The 26,209-nt window shown below is 44.2% G+C and overlaps 1 protein-coding gene across 1 annotated transcript in view; it reads left to right on the plus strand.

The window, feature by feature from the left end:
- The first annotated feature begins 480 nt into the window (after positions 1–480).
- The window catches only part of trpa1b (transient receptor potential cation channel, subfamily A, member 1b), a 198,160-nt gene continuing 172,431 nt past the window's right edge, over positions 481–26,209 (plus strand). The window contains exon 1 of the mRNA XM_041189261.1: positions 481–581. Within this exon, the coding sequence (XP_041045195.1) occupies positions 481–581 (101 nt within the window). The remainder of the gene's footprint in view (positions 582–26,209) is intronic.

Genomic DNA, 26,209 nt, shown 5'->3' on the forward strand with positions numbered 1-26,209 from the left:
TTATTGGACGCAGTGGAGGCCCGCCATGAGGAGGCCCCTGCTCTGGGTGAAGACCTGCAAACAAGGACACCAATCCAGCATGGGAGCATGGGAGGTGGTGGCAGCGGTGGTCAGCGCCAATGCCCTGCAAAAGAAGACAGCCACCCAGTGCTGAAAGAGGATGAATGATCTCTTCCATTCTGCTAGGGTAAGTCACTCTTCTCATCACTCTCAACTCACAGACTTACAAACCCATTATACATCCACAGGTATCGCACTCACTGCCAGTTCAAGGGACATCACCATTCAATCTCTCACACACACATTCACCTGCCCTGCATATCATGTCCACATCCCATCTATAGCACCACTCACCACCCACACATGCCAGGCATCCTTTTCACCTGGCCTGCAGGTGTCCTGCTTACACTCTCTCCATCTGCCTTCAAGCAGGACAAGTTGGCACATAACAAAAGAGAGAGGTCGCAGGCTGATGGAGGAATGCCTGACATCAAGGTCCTCATTGACCACAATGATCTGGACTGCTTCTGCACTGACGGTGAGGCCAGTGATGCTCAACCAAGTGAGGATCCATCCATGCTGTGAGTCAGTTCCCTTGTTCTGTAGTCCCCTGCCATGCACTAATTATCTCTCCTTCCTTCGTAGGTACATCAGGATATCAGCCGAAAGGGGTCCATGACCCAGGTCCTCGACTCAAGCTCCAAAGACAACCCATAAGAAGAATTTGATGACACCTTCACTGAAGTCCCATCACAGTGCTCACACACACCCTCCACCTGTGCAGAGACACACACTTTGTGGGACCTAGTTTTAGAGTAGACTCGGGATCACAACTCCACTGCATTTGCATGACATGAGCCTGAGCACTGAGGATATGTGCACTGCCATCAGCCACACAGGAGTCATATGTTCACAGATGCAAAGTGAGGATGTCAGGACTCTCCTCACTGCATCTTGTCATCATCCTCCATTAACCTTGTGGCTATGAGGGCCTCCCGAGCACACCTGCCTCGGCTGGCCAGTGCGAAGGCCTCATCACCAGCATCCTTATCTTCGAGGGCCTCATCCTCATCCCCTTCGAAGTCCTCCTCATTGGAGGATACTTGCAGCTCCTCCATCTCCTCTTCAGCTAGGTCCTCCCCCATTGCAGTGCTAGGTTGTGGAGTCTGCAGCAGGTGACAATGATACACAACACTCTTTAGGGATTGTATTGCAGTGCTCCACCGGACTTGTCGAGGCATCAGAATCAGATTTTCAAGATGACTATCGTTTGTTCCACCAAAATCCAGGTCGCACCACAAGCCTCGTTATACCGTCTCTCTGCTGCAGTCTGAGGCCACTGCACGGGTATCATCAGCCACGTCCTCTGTGGGTAGCCCTTGTCCCCAAACAGCCATCCCTAAAGCTCTCTTAACCCTGGAAGACATCAAGGATCTGAGACCTGCTAAGCATGTAGGTGTCATGGATGCTTCCTGGGAATCGTGCGCAGACCTGCAGGATGTGTTTGTGGCGGTCACACACCAGCTGAGCATTCAGCAAATGGAAGCTCATGCGGTTGACATAGTTGACTGCTTGTTGCCACGGAGATCTAAGCACCAGGTGAGTGCAGTCGATGGCAGCCTGCACCTGTGGAAAACCAGAGATTTGCTCAAATCCTGGTGCTCTTGCTTCCTGATCCTTGGTGAAATGCACAAAATTGTGTGCTTTTGCGAAGATGGCATCCATGACCTCCTGGATACACTTGTGCGTGGAGACTTGCGAGATCCTACACAGGTCACCTGAGGAACACTGGTGTAAAAATTGAGCTCTGTGTTCACTTTCACGGCCACTGGCAGATGCCTTACATGTCTCCGTGGTGCCAAATCCTGCAGCAGGTGGCATATGTAACTGACCAGTTCCCTAGACATGCACAGTCTTCAGCAACACTGGTTCTCAGTCATCTGCAGAAATATTAGGTGCCGTCCATAGACCCTGCATCTATTGAGGCACTTACAAGTGATGGCTTACTGTGGATCTTCAGCTGCATGTGCAGCAGGCCCTGCCACTCCTTTATCCTGAGGGAGGTGCTCCTCTCTTTGCTAAGCCAAGTGTCTCTGCCGCTCTCTTCTTCTCTGGTCTCTGTAAGCCATGAGGCATACCGTTAAATCACAAGGCTCCATGATCCTGATGTTCTCCTCCTACAAGATCAAAGAGAGGGATGGGTGGGTTTGCATAGGTGTACTAAGAACCTCTCTTGGCAAAATCTGAAGGCCCCTTTACGCATGCAGGAGAGTGCCCCAGAAGGTAAAAGACACTTCAGGCCAGTACTCTTATTTCCCAGTTTTACTGGTTTTCCATTTTAAGGTATACAAGACCAGTTCGGACCAGTATTCTTATTTCCCAGTTTTTGCTGTTTTTCCCTTCTGGGGCCGGCCACCACTTGGATGGCCAGTGCTGTCCAAAACCCCACCCACCTCAGTCCCACTCCACTTGACTGATCAATGGTAGCTTTGGCCACCTGACTGCACAATGTGCTCTCAGCTCAGGCACATGCATTCTCCTAACCCACTCTGCAAGGCTGCCCTGTCAGCTTGAACCATGATGGATATTGGTCCAAACCCTAATAAAGGCATTACAAGGGGCTGAGCACCTCCAACAGCACCTGCACCATGGCTAATTTTCACAAGGGGATGTACAACTCAGTTGGCCAATTTTTAAAATTCATTCAAGGGATGTAGGCATCACTGTGGCTAGGCTAGCATTTATTGCCCATCCCAAATTGCCCTGGTTCGGGGGGCATTTAAGAGTCAAGCACATTGTGTAGGTCTGGAGTCACTTGTAGGCCAGATCAGGTAAGGACAGCAGATTTCCTTCCCTAAAGGACATTATTGAACCAGATGGATTTTTACAACAATCGGTTTCATGGTGTTCACCAGACGTTTAATTCCATATTTTTATTGAGTTCAAAGGTCACCATCTGCCATCATAGGATTTGAACCTGGGTCCCTAGAGCATTATGCTGGGTGTCTGGAATACTAGTCTGGTGACAATACCACCGAGCCACTGCCTCCCATGGGGCCAGCACATCTCTCAATTTTTCTGCTACCCCCTAAAAGGCACATTAATTTGCAGTTTGCACCCAAGAAGTGATAAGTTCTGGAGCATTTGGTGTCACTTCCATACTTCTGCATTGCTTGAATGGGCAGTACAGTTCAGAGGCCCTACTCCAAGAATGTCAGTGGAGTTGCTACTGAAAGGTCTCATCTGTGGAAGAATGTTCACTTTTGACAAGCTTTTCCAAGTGCGTGGCCGCTTCACTCACCAGCCCCTCCTCACCCCAAATCCTCGGCATGTGCCTGAATATTTTCTTCAGCCTCTGTCATCTTTCCCCCCAACCCCTAACCCCAGCCTGATGCGCATTGGAGCCCTTGCCCTGGCACCGCACTGAAAGCCAGCTGGGAAAAAACGACCTGCCCCCCTTACCCCGCGAATGTGTGGTGCCTCTTCCTTGATGTCCTACACGCAATGTTCGTGAGCACTGCACAAGGTTATGTGCACTCACCTCCGAGTTCCCCTCGAAGTTCAGGTTGCCAGGTGCTCGCCTTTTGAAGTCCCGAAGTTAGGCCAACGTGGGTAGTAAATTTGACATGGAGGGATGATTCCGGTGAGCAGGGATTATAATTAGATACAAATGTATTAAAATGCCGTTCCCAATGTGCAGCAATGGGAAACGTGGCTCGCCATTGACAGGTGAAGCGGAGGATTGCAAACTGGTTTGACAATGGCATAAAACTGATTTTTGGCCTTCTTGTCAAATTATTTCCGCAGTTGCCCCCCCTCCCGGCCCCCATCCCCACCACCCCCCCCCCCCACCCCCCACCAATACACCCGATGCCAACAGGGCCGGAAAATTCCAGCCAATGTCACGCTGTAAATTAAAATAAATGTCAAAATCTTTTAAGACCTCTTTGAACTTGGCTGATATTTCATTGATGCCTTGTCTTGCTATCACATCATCAGCAAATGCTCTAGTCGAATATAATAATGCACTGACTTGTTCAATTTCTGACTTATTGTTTAATCCATATGCAATTCTGAGTCTTAAAAATCTCTTCCTCCATAGTGCCCAATTATGTGTCTGATCTGGCCCTTCCATGTGCCCAAATCGGTCTGGCAAGGTGAATTCAGAATCCATCGCTATCTTAAACTCTTAGATGTTTGCCTGGATTTTTTTAAACTGCTGTAACAGTAATAGAGTTTTCCTGTGATGATCAGGCTTTCTCTGATTCCTGCTTTGGTCGCTGACCCTCTTTGGTAGTCATTCCTAAACTTTGCAGAACTTTGAAATTAATCACTGGAAGTAATTATTAAAGCCAGTTCTCTGTTTTCCTCCCTTTGGGGAACCATTTTTAAGCAGTCAATTTTTTTTCAATTACTGTCACGCAGTCACCGTGTGTAATGATGCCGATCTCGGACCTGGGCTACGAGGCATATTGAAACCCATACTCATTAAACTGGAATTCTCCCAGTGCTGCCTGCTTACTGTGCCATTAGTTTGAAGCTTTTAAGCCTTTTTCAATGTTTGCTCACCCTTCCTCAACTGTTGCCAGGTTCTTTGACTCTTCTGCTGGATCGGGATTTTTCACGGACTGCCACGTGCTATGATGTAGCTCTTAGTAAGCTGAAACATTGATTACTTCTCAGCCTCTCAGCCCCCACATTTTCTATGGAGTTCTTTTGGTGATTTTTCAACTGTCTTACCAAAGCTTTCAGTTTTGGCACCTTCTTTTCAGATCAGACTTGCAAATCTTTTTTTTAAAGTCAATGTTTTGGAAATTCTGTGGTCCTTCACTGCTGCCACCATGTTGTATGTTGGTTGTAACTGGCTAAGGAATGGTTACAGAGGCAAAGATATGTCTGAACAATAACTGGTTGATTGTATGAATATAAGTGTTTACAGATATACAAGACCACAGGTATTACTGAGTCTAAGCCATGAGCTTTTTCCTTCTAGACTCCTAGTCATGTGATTCTTGCTTACATCATTATGTGGGTGGTACTGTTTCTTCAGTCCCACACATGAACTCCTTCAGCTCTGAATACACTAATATTACAATGCCCACTTCAGTGAGATCAGTAAGGCAGACAGTTGGGGTTCACCTGGTGACTCACAACTCACATATGAACAAGAGGTACATGGTGGTGGTAGGGTCAGCTTTGAAGAGTTCACTTTAGAGGGCACAGGCCTGCTCTAGCTCTGCACCAAATCGCTCTTCAGCTAAACAGTAGCAGTGAAATATGTCTGATCCATGAGAGTAATGATGGCAAAAGAGGTCATGCAAGTGAGGACTCCAATCAAAGTGCCCACTTCCTGTCAGTAGCTGACATGCTGCCTTGTCCCCTAGTGACTGAGTCTGTACCTGTACAGGTGCAGGTGGAGCTGACTATGGACAGATCCTCACAAGAGTCCAAAACCCAAAGGTCATGGAACATTTCAGCTGTCAGTGGAGGGATGTGAGCATTCTGCCTCCAACTCTGTTCAAGTTACAGTTTGCACCATATAGGAATAGGGCGAAAAGGAGGAGTAAAACTTTGCAGTTGTAAAAAGGTATGCAGATATGTTCATCAAAATGTTGCCGAGTAGTAAAACACAGAAATATTATTCTGTACCACTTTCCTGCCTTGTCTATTCTTGGTTGCTGGATAGCAAATTGTTTCTAAGTTGTTTGCTGATGAAAGGAAAGAGATGAATTGACATTGTTGAATGGGGGGATGTGCAAGACATTGTTGGTTGTTTGCAGGGCTGCTTTGTGTCAGTGGCATTGTGGGGGATGGAGGAGCAGTGACCATTACATGTCACTTGTGACATAGATCTGCGGTGAAAACTAGTAGTGAACTTTGTATTAACAAGGGTGTGTCTGTGCATTACAGGCAGCAGTGTGAGCATCTAATGGTGCATTACATTCAACACCTTCCTCCTCATTGTCTTCCTCCTCCTCCTCAGAGCTGTCCAAAGAAGCTCTGAACTCTGTGCCTTGTTCACCCTCCAGATCCAAATGTTGCTTCTGCGCAATGTTGTACAGAGAGCAGCATATCACAACATTTTAAATTCTTTCACAGGATGTGGGCATTGCTGGCTAGGCCAGCATTTACTGTCCAGCCCTAATTGCCCTTGAGAAGGTGGTGGTGAGCTGCCTTGAGTTGCTGAAGTCCATGTGGTGTAGGTACCCACCATTCTGTTAGGAATGGAGTTCCAGAATTTTGACCAAGCAACAGTGAAGGAACGTCGATATAATTCCAAGTCAGGATGGTGAGTGGCTTGGAAGGGAATTGGCAGATGGTGTTCCCATGCAACTGCTGCCCTTGTCTTTCTAGGTGGTAGAGGTTGTATGTTTAGAAGGAGCTATTGAAGAAGCCTTGGTGAGTTGCTGCAGTGCATCTTATAGGCGGTACACACTGCTGCTACTGTGCATCACTGGTGGAGGGAATGAATGTTGAATGTGGTGGATGGGGTGGCAATCAAGTGGCTGCTTTGTCCTGGATGATTCCTGCAGATCTTGATTGGTAAGGACGGAATGATGCCTCCAGATCTTTCAAGGTACTTGACCTACTGTTGGGCTTTATTAGTTGTGTCTCTGGCAAGTGTTATTAGCCAAGTCTTCTTCCAAGCCACAGCAGGCATTTGTTACAGTTGGAAGTAACAATCTGAGGCCCCTGAAACACTGCTAGTCTGACTTTCAAGGAAATTTAGTCCCTGCCTGGACACTCTTCATCGCAGGTAATGCCTCCTGTGAGCTGTGTTAGGAAATAGTTTAAGTAAGTTATTTTTGTATTTGTGGGTGTTAGGAATGAGTTTTAGCTTTAATATTAAACTTTGATTTGTATTTCTGTATGTGTGTATTAAGAAAAGGTCAAATTGAGTTTTAGTTTCACTTTAAGAGGTGCCTGCATTTCTAGTGAGAGGTTTACAACTGTTACAGCTAAGTTAAACAAACAAGAGTAGAGAAACTGGGCTGTTGCCTAGCAACAGGGGTCCAGAGAGGCAGGTCCCTCCCACAGACACACACAGGAAAACAAAAGAAACAGCAGTTTTGAGTTCAGTTTGAAGCAGGGCTCCAGAGAGACTGGACACTGTGCGAAGGAACTGCAGAGCGAGAGCAGATTTTTCAAAAGAACAAAAAGGTCCCAAAGCCAAAAGAGTGAGATAGAAACAGGGGAAAGTCCTAAGCAGACCTTTTAGTCAAAGGAAGGACAGGAACCTGGAAAAAGATCCTGTTAATGAAGTTAAGAGTGAGGGGCAGAGAGAAAGAGTCCAAGCTTCAGATTTAAAGAGACTAAAGCTGCAAAAAGCAGATTTAAAGCAAGAATGGCTTGCAAGAGGCAGGGTCCAAAGAGACAGCTGAAGGTCTGTAACTCTTTGCTATGGGTATGTGAAGTGATGGTGTACTGTTAAGTGCATGGATGACAGCTTGAATGCATGTGGTGACCCAGGGGAGAGGAACATCAGAAGGAGAGTTTGAAACCCTGGAAGTGAACCCTTATGGAAGGCACTTGAGAGAAAGTGTTGGTTTGGTAGAAGATTCCAAGGCGAGTTCTTGGAAAGTCGAGATTGGAAATCTTCGTTTGAAAGATGGAGTGCAGGGAGACCGGTTGGCTCATGGTGTGACTAGCATTTGAAGGAGAGATCCATAGCATCTGATTGAGGTAACATCCGTCACTTGGTTTCAGAGTTCGGTGTGTCTTACCACAGGGTGCCTACTGGTTTACGTGGACTGTGTGCTTACTGTGAACATTAGTATATAAGGTAGCTTTGTAACTTGTGTTGTCATTACAAATCTGTATATATCTGTAAAAGATATAGTTTTGGGTGAAGGAGTATTGTAATATAATTCATGTTTTCTTGTTTAATAAATACTTTATGTTTTTGTTAAAAGTTCATTAGCTGACTTTCTTCAGTAGTCCCTCTCCACATACCTAAACAAACAAACAAAGTTAGGATCTATCAAGTTGGGTTCCACCCTGGGATCAAGCTTGACCAGTGGGAACCTCTGCTGGGAATCATAACAGCTGCAACTGTCTACTGTTCACATCTCTGCAGTTGCCCGTTGTGCAGTTGCCCTTGGTGCAGTTCCCCTCTCAGCTGCTCATCTGCAACTTCCCTCTCTGCTGCTGCTCTCTCTGCTGTCCAGGTACATGTCTCTGAACAGCAGGCTTTCTCTGGTGCTGTTGATCATAACGATCTAAGTTTTAATCTAAGGCAGATAATGTGCCATTGATCCCGATGTGATTGAGAAAACTTCCAAAGTGCAGAAAGTAACCTCTCAGCAAAAGTACTGTGAATGAAATCCTATCCCACTTATAGTTAGGAAAGCAGCTGAGTTACTGAATATTTACAGCAATATTCATGAGTCTGATTCAGCCCCTCAATTGTTCCTGTGTTCTCGGCTTGTCTTCATTGACAAGTTCCAGGAAGCCCTGGAAACATTTGCATGTACCATTAAATTTAAAAGAGATTTGAAATATCATTCTGATTGAGCAATGACCCTGTTAAGAGGCAACCAACCTCTCCCAAGGGGGTGCACACAAGCAGTCTATTGTGTTCCATTTAAATGCGGAGGTTGGCGGGTTCGAATTGACTTCCCGATGTGTTAACATTTCTCTCAGTTTTAACCTCTCACTCCCATTCAAACCCAAATGTTCTTTCAGGTTAAAATTACACCCCCATCCCATCCCCACACCCCCCATCTGTTCCCCTATGGATACATTCAACCCAGTTTACTAAAAATAACATCCAGATATATTTCACATGAAGGCTTTTCTCAAGGATTCTGGATTTTTGAGTTGACAGCCTTCATGTCAGTGAAGTTGAAAGTGGCCATTTTGGGTTTTGTGCACTCAGTCACTTTGTGTGGTCAGCTGGATGTCTGACACACTAAAACCCATTGTCATATTTTAAAAGTCTCAAATTAAACTACTGAGAAATTTACACAGATTGAGTTTCTGTTTTTCTAATAATGAGTGCATACGTCAGCCTTATATGGTAACACCCAACCAGAGAGCTTAGGTGCATGTGAACAGAGGCAGTGCTTATCTTGCAAGTTTTCACAAGGATATTGCTGAAGCTTAACAAGCTAAAGCTGCACACAGAACACAGGTAAATTTCCTGTTACTAATCCAGTCAGAATCATCCTACTGAGTAGGAAATTGGCCTGTAGTTATCTAGCGACAAGAGTCACCTCTTCTACACCAGCTTATTATCTGTTATTTTCTATGTAAAGCACATTTTTTACAGATATTTATTACATTAAGGGAGCAAATCTTTGCTGTCACGAGGGAGAAATCCTAGACTTAAATGACAGGTCCAGCCTTCCATAAGTGACAAGGCTATCCTCAGGAGTATGTTGAATCTGGCTGGTTCAGATTTCAGATGATTGAATCTGATAAAAAAGGTTATCCTGATTCTGAACCTCCATCATCTGTCATCTTGGAATCACTTGTCCGCAATGAGGATATTCATTGGTCGGTCATTAGATAATTCGCAAATGCAGTTTGAGCTTTCATTCGGTGACCAGCAGGCACAAGGAGATCCTCCGAAGTGGCACAGTTAGTAGCAGAGTTCCTCAGTGAAGATAGAGAACTACTCTTTTCATAGTGTTAGAATACTGGGAAAGAATAATGAAAAGTGTTAGATTGTAGGAGAATATTATAGGAGAACAACTTTAGTAAATTAATCTGATGAATAAAAAAATGTCATATTTACCTACTGAAAGAAAACCTGTGTGGTGATGAGTATTTTGAAAGAACATATCCTTCCAATTGGTCTGTCTGCAACTGTAAATAGACAAGATAGGTTATCACTTTGGGCATGGACCCTTCAATGATAATAGCCTGCCTAGCATTTCTAGCACTTCTTGTTTGTAATTCAGATTTCTAGCAATTTCATTTCATACAGAGCTTTCCACCATTATCTTTAATCATTAACTAATCACAGCTATTTAGAATAATATTAAATATATGGTAATGCTGCTTTTGGGAAAAAACGCATCTTTAATAAAATTATAGTCATCGGTTATGCCTTTGGCTTGGTTAATATTTGGAATGCCTCTTGGAAACAATGCTGTTTAATATTAATGTCTGAATACTTGCCATGCTTTTAACAAATCCCTATGCTGCTACTTCTGTTTTTGGCATCTTAATGATAGTATTAACCCATTTCTAAAAAATAATTTTATGCATCTGTTAAAAAAGCAACTGAGGCTTTTGATATAAATGCACCACATGCTCCTTATGCAATTCCCAGGCTTTATGAGGCAAGAAAGATCATATATCTGAATTTAAAACTAATTAAAATTCTGTTTCTTTCTGTTGATTTCAGTTCTTCTTTCCTATGCAAGGAAAATACTGGGGAAAATGTTTGACTTGTGGCTGCTCCTTGCTTGCAGGAAAATCAAGTGACCAACATTTGAAAAATGAGAAATTGATTAGACCATCTCAGCAGCCCCATGGTTACCCAAGGCCCACCTGATTGGCACTAATCTATAAGTGGGTGAGCATCCTGTTTCCTTGAAACAGGTTTAATGATGCTTAATTTCACAAACTGCATTCTGCTGCAAATTGTGGGACTCCCAATTGTAAATTTTGTGTACAAGTGGGTGGAGCACATGCTGGAGATGCTCTGCCTAGTTCTACCTCACTCAGAAAGGGAGTGAGGCTATTTCTTGCCCTTTCACAAGCGGTAGGTTTCAGTGGAGCATCTATTTGGTGGTTCAGGGTTGCTGATAGTGGCTTTCAGTGGGCAACATGGCCACTTGACAAATCTTGCGCCCATTTCAGGCGATAGTTGGAGGTCCCTCTTACAGTGTTTTTATTATCTATCTGAGAGCTCTCAGTAATTAATTCATTGTCAACCTAGATTATGTGCTTAAATTTTAGAATGGGAATTGAAACTATAACCTCCTAACTCTAAGATGATTGCTATTACAGAGCCAAGCTGACAATTGAAACAGAATAACAAGTTGCCTATCTGAAGCCAGTTCTGACAACACTGAAGGAAGGTTAGAAACATATCTGGAGGCATGGATACAGGCCCAATATATTTCTTTTTTGATGCAGGTATAAATGATCTACAAAGAAATTAAACTGGGGGGCTTAAAGAGGTGGGCATAGATAACAAATTGAAAGAGGAAGCACGTGAGACAAATTCTCAAGCATTCTTTCAGTAGAGGCAAGCAGTAGATGAGACTGATAAGCAAAATGAAGAAATTGATAATTGGTTAGTTGAATAATGGATCATAACTAAAGCAGAGTTTGCGAATAAGTAGATTTGTATTTGGGATAAAGAGAGTTTGTGTTGTACCTAAATAAGGCAGGAGGCCCATGAAGAACAAATAGTTAACCATGGGGCAGCCTTTAAATTAGACTGGGCTGGTGGGGGCAGAGTGGGATGCCTCCACTTATCCTTTTAACATTCCTTCAGAATGGGATTTGGACATTAGAATCATAGAAAAGATATGGATGTTGAAAGAGACAATATAGCTCATCGTGTCTGTGCTGGCCAAAAAGAAAAAAAAGAAACCAGCTGCTCATTTTAATCCCACTTCCCATCCCCTGGTCTGTAGCCTTGCAGGTTGTAACACTTCATATGCAGATCCAGGAACCTTTTAAAGGAGTTGAGTGTTTCAGCCTCAACCACCAACTTAGGCAGTGAATTCCAGACACCCACCGCCCTCTGGGTGAAAAGGTTTTTCCTCATGACCCCTCTGATCCTTCGCAATTGACTCCAAACCTTCATTATGGCATCATAAAGGGGCCAAAAAATGCAGAATCATATAAAGAATATCAAAGTTTCAGTCAGTAAGACCAAACATCGGGTTAGGAGATTAAGGTGATAAAGACAAAATTGTGTCAGAAGTATTTGAAAAAAAGTGATAACCATGAATTAAAATATTTTGGCAATCACAGGGGGATAGTTAATTCAGAATGATGAAAACTTACAAGGTACAGAGCATTGAGAAGGAATGGAGCGACAGGAAAGGTATGGGTGCCTTAAATCCAATATTTTCATTTTATACAATGACACCTGGACTAATTTTAATGGGTTAGTGGCTTAGTGAGATCTATTTTAAGGTAGTTATTCCCTAGTATCATTCTAATGAATCTGCAGTGGTCCGCTCTCAAGGCCAATATATCTTTCCTAAACACAATACTCCAGATGGGAACTGATCAAAGTTCCGTACAATTGAAGCATTTCTCAATTTTAAATTCTAACCTTGTTGAAATAAAGGCCAACATTCCATTACAGTTTTTGATGACATTTTGTACCTGTGCACTAGATTTTTTGATCTGTGTATTTGGACAGACATATTTCTTTTCTCCTCCACAGCAACTAGTTTCTCACCATTAAGAACATTTTACGATGTGCCTTCTCAATTCCAATGTGGATGATAAAATTGAACACAATTTTCCACAAGTTTTCCCACTCACTTTATCTCTCTGCGCCCCTTTGCAAATCTCTGTTCCCATCTAGGCAACTTACTATGACTCCACTTAGGGCAGAATCATCCCAGATTTGCACTAAGTGCCGTAGTTGTCGTGAAAAAAGACGTTTTACCCGCCGGCTGCAATGGCGGGTTTTCGAACTGTATCACCCACTACCTCCCTCATTAATTATGCAGCCACAGGAAACACGCTGTCTCACTGGTGGGTGGCCTCTGAATTGCCCGCTACACTGTTACCTCACGGTTTCCTCACTCCGGGTGCCAAATCTAAACTGCAGCCGCGCGCATGGCTCTCAATGCTTGCAGCCCATGACTGCTCCGGTGAAGACATGGCCTGAAAGAATGTCTTTTGGAGGCCCACCGTGATGTCCTCCACCTCCGCTCTGGCCGCAGAAGGTTCAGCAATCTCACCACCCCGTCTTGGAAGGTGGTGGCAGTGATGGTCAGTGCCAATGCTGCACAGAAGATGTTTGCCATTCAGTGCAGAAAGAGAATGAATAATCTCATCTGTGCCATCTGGTAAGGCAACCATCTCATCACTCTAAACTCACACACTTACAAGCCTATCACACATTCATTGGCATCTCACTCTGCCAGTTCAAGGGACATCAACACTCACTCTCTCACACACACTATCACATCACCATCTAGCCTTATCTCCTCTGGACATTGCCTCCTTAGCCCTCAACTCATGAGGCCATTTGCATTGATCAACATGTGTCCCCACACACACCCTGGGATACCCTCCTTCACCAGTATAGCCCTCACCCTGCAGCCTCTTCCCTTACCTGAGGCCACTTCTCCCCCTCTCCCAAGCAAGGCCGAGCCCTGCAGTATTTGAAAAGCCATCCCTGCCTTACCGCTGGTCTGGTAGGTAGAGAACTGCCCGTGAGCCCTCCTAAATGTTATGCGGTGCTGCCTGCGAAGCCTGGTGCTGATGAACACAAGTGCCACCCAAAACAAGGTGGGCAAACAAACCTTGAAGTCCTGCATGAAGTGCAGCCGCCAGGTGCACACCGCTTATGTACAGTTGTGAAACATTTCAGTTTGCAATCACACTGAAGTGCTGCATGATTTAGTGTGGGGGGTTGATTCCGGCGAGCAGGTCTTGTATGGGATGCTAAAGTATTGAAATTAGGTTCCCAATGTGCGGCGGCAAGAAATGCAGCCCACCATTGATGGGCAGAGTGGACAATCACAAGCTAGTTTCACGATGGTGTAAACCTGATTTTTGGCCTTCTCGCAATATTGTCCACTATCACCCGCCATGATGCTCTCTGTCAAAGGGCGTGGAAAATTCCGGCCTTAGTGTCAACTTTTCACATTTGCAAACTTGGATTATACAACTTTCAATTCCTCTGCCCATGTCATTAATAATATATATGGCTAAAAACTGAGGCCTTAAGTGGATGAGTGGAGAAATCCATAGTCGCATTCCTCCGATGAGTGAATATCCCCTTTATTCCTACTCTGTCTCCTACCTCCAAACATTTGATAGCCTATGTCACAAGGTGACCTCCAATCAAGTGCAGTTTCAATTTTTCTAACAATCTCATGTCAAGAGCTTACAAAAGTTTGGAAGTCCATATAGACAGCATCCATACACACTCCCTGATCTACAATGCTAGTGACCTTCTTCTCAAAAACTAAACTAGTTTAGCCAGACATAATCCCCCTTCCCAAATTCATGCTGACTCACTTCAACCAGTTAATGCTTATCCAAATGCTCAGTAATCTGATCTGTGATGATAAATTCCAGTATCATGTTCACAGGTAGTTAAACTGATGGGTCTGCAGTTATATGGGTTATCACTCCTTCTCAAATAATGGGCAGAATTTTATGGCCCCTCCCTCTGGTGGGATTTTCTGGTCCCACCAAAGTCAGTGGACTTTTGAACAGCTTGCTGCATTTTACAGCCCTGCCCCTGCCACGATGGGACTGTAAAATTCCACCCCATGGAATAATATTTGCAGTATTCTAAACCAAAGCAACAAATCCTGAACCTGGAGAGCTTTCAAAAATTATGACGAATGCATGTTCAATTTATCACTGGAAGTTTGGTTATCTTAAGTCCCATTATTTTCTCCATTGCCATTTTTTTTGTTGCTTATGTTAAATTTTCTAAGTTCCTCCACTTGACTTGTATTTAGGATGATTTGTACCACTGGAGTTTTAACTTATTCCTCAACTGTGAAAAGAGATACAAAGTATTTTTTTTAAGTGAAATACTGTCTAGCATCAGTCTTAAATTTAAAGTAGTTTTCTGAATTTACCAGTTCCTATATATTTATTTGCATTATATTTCAACTAGCATTGCCCTGTCTCCGTACATAGTGACCTAGAAATGTCTGTAGTCCTGTTCCATTGGCATTGGTGTGTCACAATGGACCCCCATCTGCCCTGATCCAAGAACAGAGACCCTGATCTTAATACAAGAGCAAAATACTGCATATGTGGAAATTTGAAATAGAGACTGAAGATGCTGGAAACACTCAGCAGGTCTGGCAGCATCTGTGAGGAGAGAAACAAAGTTAATGTTTCAGGTCGATGACCCTTCAGTAACTCGCCACATCATATGAGGCCTTCCTGAGCTCTAAACAGGAAAACTTGTTGGCTAAATGCAGAACAGCAATCATCAAAGCTGGTAGAGTTCTGAACAGAAGAACATAAACCTGAGGAGGTAGACCTCTTCTCCCAGGGCAAGCTGATGTGCTGGCAGATGTATGAGCCAAGCTAAGCCTTGGAATCGAATCAGCCTGGCCATGCTTACCTGAAATTAATGACTTTGTTTGAAGCAAGTGGAAGCTTCAGCCCAAACATAGCCTTGAAGAAGCCAACAAGGAAGACTTCAACCTCAATATGCCAGCTATGGTTTTCTCCACTGTACTCCTGCCAGACTTCTGCCAAGTTCTTGGGCCCCAAATGTCTCTAAAAGTTATGGAGCTCAATTTTCATAATCTCCTGCTGTAACACAGTTGAAGATCAGTGGAAGCCCTATAGGAACAGCTAAATGCATTACAAGCTACTTTGATTCAACACACAAAATTCCAATCAGTTTCTTTTCTCTTTCTGTTTGTATGCAACGCTGCCTTCAGCACCTTCAAGCTGCACAAAGACCTGGGAAAGGTTTTCTCTCAGGTGGAACTGACCAATCAGGAAACAGTTGTCCAAGCTAGAAATTATAGAGCTGAAGATTTCTCTTCCACTTACTGGGCTGCTTTAATGGCCCTAGTCAGATTTCTCCTGATGCATTTATTCAGGGAGCAAATATCCTTTGTAGTGGGTTGTTATATCAGAATATGAGAAAAGATTGAGCAGGGTGGGCCTATCCACATTGGAGTTTAGAAGAATCAGAGGTGATCTTATTGAAAAATATAAGATCTTGAGGGGTCTTGACAGGGTGGACACTGAGAGGATTTTTCCCCCTTTGGGGGAGTCTAGAACTAGGGAACACAGTTTAAAAATAAGGAGTCATACGAACTAGGAGCGAGGGACGGCCACGCAGGCCCTCAAGCCTACTCTGCCATTCAATAAGATCATGGCTGATCTGAATGTAACCCCATATTCCAGCCTACACCCGATAACCTTTCACTCCCTTGTTAATCAAGAATCTATCTAATTCTGCCTTAAAAATATTCAAAGATTCTGTTTCCACCACCTTTTGAGGAAGCGAGGCCCAAAGACTCACAACCCTTTGAGAGAAAAAAATTCTCGTCTCTGCCTTAAATGAGCGACCCATTATTTTTAAACAGTGACCCCTAGTTCTAACCTCTCCCACAAGAGGAAACATCCTCTCCACATCCACCCTGTCAAGATCCCTCAGGATATTAAAAGTTTCAATTAAGTCACCTCTTACTTTTCTAAATTCCAGTGGATACAAGTCTAATCTGTCCAGCCTTTCCCCATAAGACAATCCACCCATTCTTGGTATTAGTTTAGTAAACCCTCTCTGAACTGCTTCTAATGCATTTACATCCTTCCTTAAATAAGGAGACTAGTACTGTACACAATATTCCATATGTGGTCTCACCATTGCCCTGTGAGCATAACCTCCTTACTTTTGTAATCAATTCCCCTCAAAATAAATGATAATATTCTATTAGCTTTCTTAATTACCTACTGTACCTGCATATTAACCATTTGTGATTCATGCACTAGGACACCCAGATCCCTCTGAATCTCAGAGCTCTACAACCTCTCACCATTTAAATAATAAGCCTCTTTTTTATCCTTCCTGCTGAAATGAACAATTGCACATTTGCCCACTTTATACTCCATTTGCCAAATCTTTGCCCACTCATTTAATCTATCTATGTCACTTTGTAGCCTCCTTACGTCCTCTTCACAGTTTACTTTCCTACGTATCTTTGTGCGAATGTAGCAACCATACCTTTGGTTCCTTCATCCAAGTCATTTATATATATTGTAAAAAGTTGAGGCCCCAGCACTGATCCCTGTGGCATATCACTCATCACATCGTGTCACCAGAAAAAGACCCATTTATGCCAACTCTCTGCTTCCTGTTAGCTAACCAATCTTCTATCCATGCCAATGTGTTACCCTCCACACCATGAGCTTTTTTTAAAAAATGTTTTTTGAATTTTTTTCATGGGATGTGGGCACCATTGGTTGGGCCAGCATTTATTGCCCATCCCTAATTGTCCTGACAGTGGCTTACTAGGCCATTTAAGAGTCAGCCACATTGCTGTGCTTCTGGGATCACATGTAGGCCAGACCAGTTAAGGACAGCATGTTTCCTTCCCTAAAGGACATTAGTGAACCAGATGGGTTTTTACCACAATCAACAGTGGTTTCATGATGAGACTTTTAATTCCAGGTTTAAAAAAAAATACATTCAAATTCACCATCTACAGTGGTACAAATTGAACCCAGATCCCCAGGGCATTATCCTGGGTATCAGGAGTACTAGCCTGGTTATAATACCACTACGCCACCACCTCTCCTTTACTTTTTGCGATGACCTTTGACGTGGCACTTTATTGAATGCCTTCTAGAAATCTAAGTATAGTACATCCACTTGTTCCCCCTTATCCATAACACATGTGACTCCTTCAAAGAACTCGAATAAATTAGTTAAACATGATTTGCCTTTTACAAAACCATGTAGACTCTGCCTGATTACCTTGAATTTTTCTAAGTGCCCTGCTATAATAGCTTTAATAATAGCTTCTAACATTTTCCCTATGACAGATGTTGGCCAACTGGTCTGTAGGTTCCTGCTTTCTGTCTCCCTTTTTGAATAAAGGAGTTGCATTTGCTATTTTCTAATCTAATGGAATCTTCCCGAGTCTAGGGAATTTTGAAAAATAGAACCAATGCATCAACTATCTTATTAGCCACTATTTCAAGACCTTAGGGTGAAGTCCATCTGGAGCTGGGGCTTTGTTAGGCTGCAGTCCCAACAATTTGCTCAATACCAGTACCCTGGTGATTATAATTTTCCCATGTTCCTCCCTCCCTTGCATTTCCTGATTTACAGCTATTTCTGGGGTGTTAGTTGTGTCCTCTTTTGTGAAGACCGAAGCAAAATACCTATTTAATTCATCCTCCAGCTTTCTACTTTCCATTATCAATTCCCCAGATGCACTTTTTACCTGACCAATGCTCACTTTATTAATTCTTTTCTTATTTAAATATCTATGGAATGTCTTGCTATCTGTCTTTATATTACGAGCCAGCTTTCTCTCATACTCTAATTTTTTCCTCCTTATTAATCATTCTTTGCTGTTCTTTATAGCCTTTCCAACCTTCTGACCTGCCACCTATCTTTGCCTCATTATATGCTTTCTCTTTAAATTTGATACTGTTATGGCACAGTGGATGGTAAATGCTGAGCTGCCCAAATCCCAGAAGGAAACTTGAAACAGCTGCCATAACGGTTTTTGCAATTTGTACAGTATGAGGAGCAATCCTGAAATCAGGAAATGATTCCCCCGATTACTTGCGATGACTTTATAGTAAACATTTATTAAAAGAATAAAAGGCTTGGTGGGTGCGGGCGTATGCGTCTGGGAAGCAAACCGCTACCCACAATTGGGACCAAACCACGATTTCATGCTGGGCAGGCTAATTAAGGCCCATCCAGTGTGAATCGCGGCTTTTCATTGGCCAGAAAGAGCAGAGCAGGTCTTATCGGCCACTGGATCCAATAGCGGCCCAGCGGCCTGTTTAAAAACAGCCCAGGCAGCCCCAAAAAGGCTGCCAGGGAAGGACACCTGTCTACTGCTGTAAGGATGGAGTCCAGAGTGTAAGCAAACACTAGGCGCGGTGGGGGGGAGCACTTGGCACCCCATTTTTCTGACGTGTGCCTCGCTGCCCTCCTGGAGGAGGTGACTGCCAGAAAGGACACCCTTGTCCCCAGAGATGGGAGGAAGAGGCCACTGCACTTCACCAAGAAGACATGGGAGGAGGTGGCAACCCGGGTGAGCAGTCACGGCTGGAAGTTTGTCACAGGCCTGCTGTACTCATCAAGGCATAGGTGAGTGTGTTCAATTGTTTTCGGCTGGCCATCCTCCCATAGAGCTCAGGGGCCAATTGTCAATCACACCGGGGCTGGCCACGGGGGTGAGCCCTGGCTGCTTTGACTGAGTGCCTTGTGCCTCGAGGGCCACGACTCAGATCTGCCCTGCAAAATGCTCTTCAGCTGGGGTTGGCCAGGCTGCAATGGCGCTGCAGGCAGTGAGTGTACTGATCAATGCTCCTCTGGCCTTTCAGGAGAATTCATCCCATAACAATACTGAGAGGTCACGAACTGGCAGAGGAACCCCACACCTCCCCAGCCTCTCCCGCTATGAGCAGGAGGCTTTGGAGCTTGAGAGGAGTCATGCACCTCGGTCAAGCGGCTACGGTGAGGCTGGGGTGTCAGACAGAGGTAAGAGTGCAGTGCACCGAGCTGAGAATTTCAGCTTGTGCAACCATTCTAATGTAGTTTCCTCATGGATGTAAGCCTCGAACTGAAAAGAAAGCAGAGAAAGGTAAACAGAAGAGATGAGAAATAGAAGAAAGGGGGAGTATCGTAGATGAGATTGGGGATGGGTGGGGGCAGAAGAGGGAGAGATATGACCAAAATGGGGAAGACAAAGAGAGAGAAGATCAGAAGAGGGGAGAAAATCAGTAAGGCAGGTTTAGAATGAGACAGATGCGTCACATTGTGTAAGGATTAAGATGATGCAATCAAGCATATTAAAAATGGCGGCTGGCTACTGCAGAAAGCTGGATGGGTTTAAGCAGTGAGATGATGGAGAATGCATAGTGAAAGGGAATGGGAACTTAAACCACAGGATGTAGTTGAATCAGGAAAAGTATTCACCTTTCCTGACCTGCTTAGGTCATTAAACCACTTCCCTGCATTGTATCCATGACTGGGGCACAATGGTCCTGCTGCTTATGTCCTCAGCTACTTCCACCCACACCCATTTGGTGAGCGCCACAGGTTTCTTCCTCTTATTGCTAGAGAAAAGTATGTCCCTCCTGCTCCTGACTGTACCCAGCAGTAGTCCCGGTGATGCATCAATGAATCTGGGTGCTGCCCTTTCACTACATGCATCATCCATTCTGAAAACTGCCAAGCTATACCTGTAAATTGTCCCTTTCCAATGTTCCTACGTTCTTAAATACAACTGATATTGTGTCATATAGGTGCAGTTTGGAACATGAAACCCAGAAGAATACATTAATCGCTTTAACTCAGTTGCAATTAGAGATTCCGATTCACTGGGTTGACTTCCAAGTTGCTCCCAGACAATCCAAACCCTCCTGCTTCAAAGCTACCTTTAGATTGATATCAGAGCCATAGAGGAGAGCAAAAGCAGGCAGCTACACTAAATGTTTATAAATGATTGGTTTAATCTCAGCTGAAGTGTTTTGTATCATTCTGGGCATTGTAATTTAGGAAGTTTGTCAAGGCTTGGGAGAGTGTGCAGAGGAAATTTACAAGTATGGCACCATGCATGAGCAGCTTCAGTTATATGGAGAGACTGAGATGTTGGTTAAGGGGAGATTTAATAGAGGCATTCAAAATTTTGAAATGTTTGGATAGAGTAAATAAGGTAAAACTGTTTCCATTGGCAGGAGGGTTGAAAAGACATAGATTGAAGGAGATTGAGAGAGAGTCAGAAGTGAGGAAAAGAGAAATTGTTTTATGCAGCAAGTTATTATGGTCTGGAACGCACTGCCTGAAAGGCTAATGGAAACAGATTCAAAAGTAGCTTTCAAAAGATAAATACTTGAAGGGAAGAAAATTGCAGGGCTATGGAGATAGAACATAAGGTTGGACTAATTAGATGGTTCTTTCAGAGAGCTGACACAGGCATGATGGGTCAAATGGTCTAATTTTGGGCTGTAAGATCCTGTGGCTGGGATTTTCTAGTCCCACCCACAGTGGGAGTTGTCGCAGGTGGGTCAGAAAATTTAATGGACAGCAGAAGGTCTGTTGACTTTGGGTGGGAATTTCTGGTACGCAATGGGCAGGACCAGGAAATCCCGGCCTGTGCTCCTATAACAAACATGACAAACAATTGTCCACTTCATTAAGCTTCTATGTAAGTTCCTGTCATTCCCTGTGGGAACTTACTGTGTGTTCATCTAACCCTCATAAATTGGGTATTGGAGGAAGCCATTCTGTGCTGATGGAAAGACAGCAGCTAAAGAGACAATGGTGATTATGAATTATTGAACAGTGAAATTGCTGTCTCAGTATCTATTTCTGGTAACTGGTCATTTAGGCTCCTCTTCTTTTGCCAAGTTAATTTTGCAGGTCTTGGGTCAAAAATTTAAGCTGATATATTTCCAGTTGCTGTAACTATAACAATAAGGGTGGCCAGAATTTTCCAGATCTTTTGGGGATGCATTTGGAGGCAGGAAGGCTGGCAAAATGGTACTGAAAGGTGGCGTGCCAAGCACCTCCCCATTGCCATGCCATTTTTCTAGCTTCAGGAAATGTGGCAGACCATCTAGGGGCTAGTGCTGAAAGTGGGAGAGCTGTCTCACAGACTAGTCAAGCAACCGTCTGACATAGTGAGCCTTACAAAATCATACCTTACAGAGAATGTCCCAGCCACCATCACCATGCCCACTGGCAGAACAGGCCCAGCAGAGGTGGCGGCACAGTGGGATACAGTCAGGAGGGAGTTGCCCTCTGAGTCCTCAACATCAACTCCAGACCCCATGAAGTCTCATGGCATCAGGTCAAACATGCACAAGGAAACCTCCTGCTGATTACCATGTAGCACCCTCCCTCAGCTGATGAATCAGTGCTTCTCCATGTTGAGAATCCCTTGGAAGAAGCACTGAGGGTGAAAAGGATGCAGAATGTACTCTGGTGGGGGACTTCAATGTCCATCACCGAGAGTGACTTGGTAGCAACACCACTGACCGACCTGGCCGAGTCCTAAATGACATAGCTGCTAGACTGTGTCTGCAGGAGGTGGTGAGGGAACCAAAAAGAGGGAAAAACATAGTTGATCTCATCCTCACCAACCTGCCTACCACAGATGCATCTGTCCATGACAGTGTCGGTAGGAGTGACCACCGCACAGCCGTTGTGGAGACGAAGGCACACCTTCACATTGAAGATACCTTCCATCGTGTTGTGTGGCACTATCACTGTGTTAAATGGGATAGATTTTGAACAGATCTGGCAACTCAAGACTGGGCATCCATGGGGCAATATGGGCCAACCGCAGCAGCAGAATTGTACTCAAACACAATCTGTAACCTCATGGCCTCGCATATCCCCCACTCTACCATTACCATCAAGCCAGGGGACCAACCCTGGTTCAGTGAAGAATGCAGAGGGGCATGCCAGGAGTAACATCAGGCATACCTAAAAATGAGGTGTCTACCTGGTGAAGTTATAACATAGGACTACCTGCATGCCAAACAGCATAAGCAGCAAGTGATAGACAGGGCTAAGCAATCCTACAACCAATGGATCAGATCTAAGCTCTGCAGTCCTGCCACATCTAGTCGTGAATGGTGGCGGACAATTAAACAACTCACTGGAGGAGACTCCACAAATATCCCCATCCTCAATGATGGAGGAAACTAGCACAGCAGTGCAAAAGATATGGCTGAAGCATTTGCGACAATCTTCAGCCAGAAGTGCCAAGTGGATGATCCATCTCGGCCTCCTCTGGAGGTCCCCAGCATCACAGATGCCAATCAATTCAATTCATTTTATGTGATATCAACAAACGGCTGAAGGCACTGGATACTGCAAAGGCTATGAACCTTGACAACATTCCAGCAATAGTACTGAAGATTTATGCTCCAGAACTTGCCGTGCCCCTAGCCAAGCTGTTCCAGTGCAACTACAATGCTGACATCTACCCAGCTATGTGGAAAATGGCCCAAGTATGTCCTGTACACAAAAAGCAGGACAAATCTAACCCGGCCAATTACCGCCCCATCTGTCTACTCTTGACCATCAGTAAAGTAAAGGAAGGGGTCATCAACAGTGCTATCAAGTAGCTCTTGCTTAACAAAAACCTGCTCACTGAAGCCCAGATTGGGTGCTGCCAGGGCCACTCAGCTTCTGACCTCATTACAGCCTCAGTTCAAACATGAAGTAAAAAGCTGAACTCAGGAGTTGAAGTGAGAGTCACTGTCCTTGATATCAAGGCAGCATTTGACATCAAGGAGCCCTAGCAAAACTGGAGTTAATGGGAACTGGGGAGAAAACTTTCCACTGGTTCGAGTCATAAATAGCTCAAAGGAAGATGGTTGTGGTTGTTGGAGATCAGTCATTTCAGCTCCAGGCCATCACTGCAGGAGTTCCCGAGGGTAGTGTCCTTGGCCCAACCATCTTCAGCTGCTTCATCAATGATCTTCCTTCCATCATAAGTTCATAAGTGGGGATGTTCACTGATGACTGCACAATGTTCAGCACCATTCGCGACTCCGCAAATACTGAAGCAGTCCATGTCCAAATGCAGCAAGACCTGGACCATATCCAGGCTTGGGCACATTCGCACACACAAGTGCCAGGCAATGACCATCTCCAGCAAGACAGAATCAAAACATCGCCCCTTGATGTTCAATAACATTACTATCACTGAATTCCCCACTATCAACATCCTGGGGGGACTAGCCATATAAATACTGTAGCTACAGGAGCAGATCAGAGGCTAGGAATTGTGCAACGAATAACTCACCTCATGTCTGCCATCTACAATGCACAAGTAAGGAGTGTGATGGAATACTCCCACTTGTCTGGATGAATGCAGCTCCAACAACACTCAAGAAGCTTAACACTGTCCAGGACAAAGCAGTCCGCTTGATTGGCACCACACCCACAAACATTCAATTCCACCACCACTGGTGCACAGTAGCAGCAGAGTATACCATCTACAAAATGCACTGCAGGAATTCACCAAGGCTCCTTCAACAGCACCTTCTAAACACACGACCACTACCATCTAGAAGGACAAGGACAACAGATAGATGGGAACACCACCACCTGGAAGTTCCCCTCCAAGTCACTCAGCATCCTGACTTAGAAATATATCGCCGTTCCTTCACTGTTGCCGGGTCAAAATCCTGGAACTCCCCTCCTAACAGCACTGTGGGTGTACCTAACCACAGGGACTGCAGCAGTTCAAGAAGGCAGCTCACCACCACCTTCTCAAGGTCAACTAGGGAAGGGCAATAAATGCTGGCCTAGCTAGCGATGCCCAGATCCCTTGGATGAATGAAAGAAAATCTGGTAAATGGGTAAGTTCTATTCTATCCTAAAGGTTTAAAATAGTACATATTTTGTGGTAAAGTTAATAAAACATATAAGAAAGCATCATAAAATAAGTGATTAATATAATTAAATAATTATTTAAAACACATTAGAGATGGCAGGACAGGCGATGTGTCAAGGCTGCAGCGTGTGGGAGCTCCTGGATAACATTGTGATCCAGGGCAAATACATCTGCAGTAAGTGTTTGTGACTTGAGGAAGTTCAGCTCAGAATCATTGACCTGGAGGCTGAGCTACAGACTCTGCGACACATCAGGGATGCGGAATGTTACCTGGATGCTTTATACCAGGAGGCAGTCACACCGTTTAGGATAAGGTCTTCTGATTTAGTCAGGGAAAGGAGGGCATGTCAGTGAGTGAGGCAGGTAAGGGGACTCAGAGGGCAGGAGCGCAGGAGTGTGAGCCTCTGCAATTGTCCAACAGGTTTGAAGTTCTCTCAGCTTGTTTGGACTAGAGTGGGGCCTGCAGGGTGGATGAGCAAACTGACCATGGCACGGTGGTACAGGAAGCCATCCAAGTGAGGGGGGCATAAAAGGAATGTAGTGGTAGTAGAGGACAGTATAGTGAGTGGGGTTGACACTGTTCTCTGCAGCAAAGAGCGAAAGTCCAGGTGGCTTTCTTGCCTGTCCGGTGCCAGGGTTCAGGACATCTGCTCAGGGCTGGAGAGGAACTTGCAGTAGGAGGGGGAGGATCCACTGTTCGTGTCCATGTAGGTACATGTAGGATGGGGAAGGAGGCTCTGCATAGTCAGGAGGAACTAGGCACCAAATTAAGATGCAGAAACTCAAAAGTAATAATTTCTGGATTATCAACTGAGCCACGTGCAGATTGGCATAGGACTAATAAGATTAGAGAAATGAATGCCTGGCTGAAAGATTAGTGTGGGAGAAGTGGGTTCCGGCTTGTTGGGCACCGGCACCAATATTGGGGGAAGTGAGATCTGTATCGTTGGGAAGTAGAGAGGGTTTTAAACTGAATAGTGGGGGCAAGGGATCAAATTTGGGAAGCAGTTGTAAACCAAAGAGTAGAGACAAGACAAGAAAGACAGGTTAATACCTATTAACCAGGTTAATATGGGAAATGATAAACAGACTGTGACAGAAAGATGCAGAGAGTACAATTCTAAGGGTAACTCAGCAGATAAGGCTAGACACTACAAAAATAATAAAGACACAACTAAAGGCTCTGTAGGTAAACACACATAGCATTCAAAACAAATCAGATAAACTGATAGCGCAAATAGAAATAAGGAATTATGATTTGATAGCCATTATGGAGACATGGCTACAGGATGACATAGATTGGGACTTGAATATTGAAGGGTACATGACATTTAGGAAGGACAGGAAGTTAGGAAAAGGTGAAGGGTGGCTTGTTAATTAATGATGGTACTAACATATTGGAAAGGGATGGCCTAAATTCAGGAAACTAGGATGTAGAAGTGGTTTGGGTTGAGATGAGGAATGATAAATAGCAGTGGTGTACAGGCCCCCTAATTGTGACTACACAGTAGGACAGGATATAAAACAGATAATGGGAGCTTGCCAGAAAGGTACAGCAATAATCATGGGGGATTTTAATCTACATATAGACTGGAAAAATCAGATGGGCAAAGGTAGCATAGCTGAGGAGTTCATCGAATGTTTTTGGATTGTTTCTTAGAACAGCACATTCCAGAGCCAACCAGAAAGCAGGCTTTACTATACCTGGTATTGAGCAACGAGATAGGATTAATTGATAACCTCCTTGTGAAGACACCCCTAGGTAGCAGTGATTATAATATGATTTAATTTTACATTCATTTTGAGGGGGAAATGAGTGCATCCCAGACTAGTATTTTAAACTTAAATAAGGGCAATTATGAGGGCATGAAAGCAGAGTTAGCTAAAGTGAATGGCAAATGGGGTTAAGGGATATGTTAATAGAATTTCAGTGACAGTAATGTAAAGGGATATTTCAGAATACA

Source organism: Carcharodon carcharias, chromosome 6 (genome assembly GCF_017639515.1).
Source record: "Carcharodon carcharias isolate sCarCar2 chromosome 6, sCarCar2.pri, whole genome shotgun sequence".
Classification (NCBI taxonomy): domain Eukaryota; kingdom Metazoa; phylum Chordata; class Chondrichthyes; order Lamniformes; family Lamnidae; genus Carcharodon; species Carcharodon carcharias.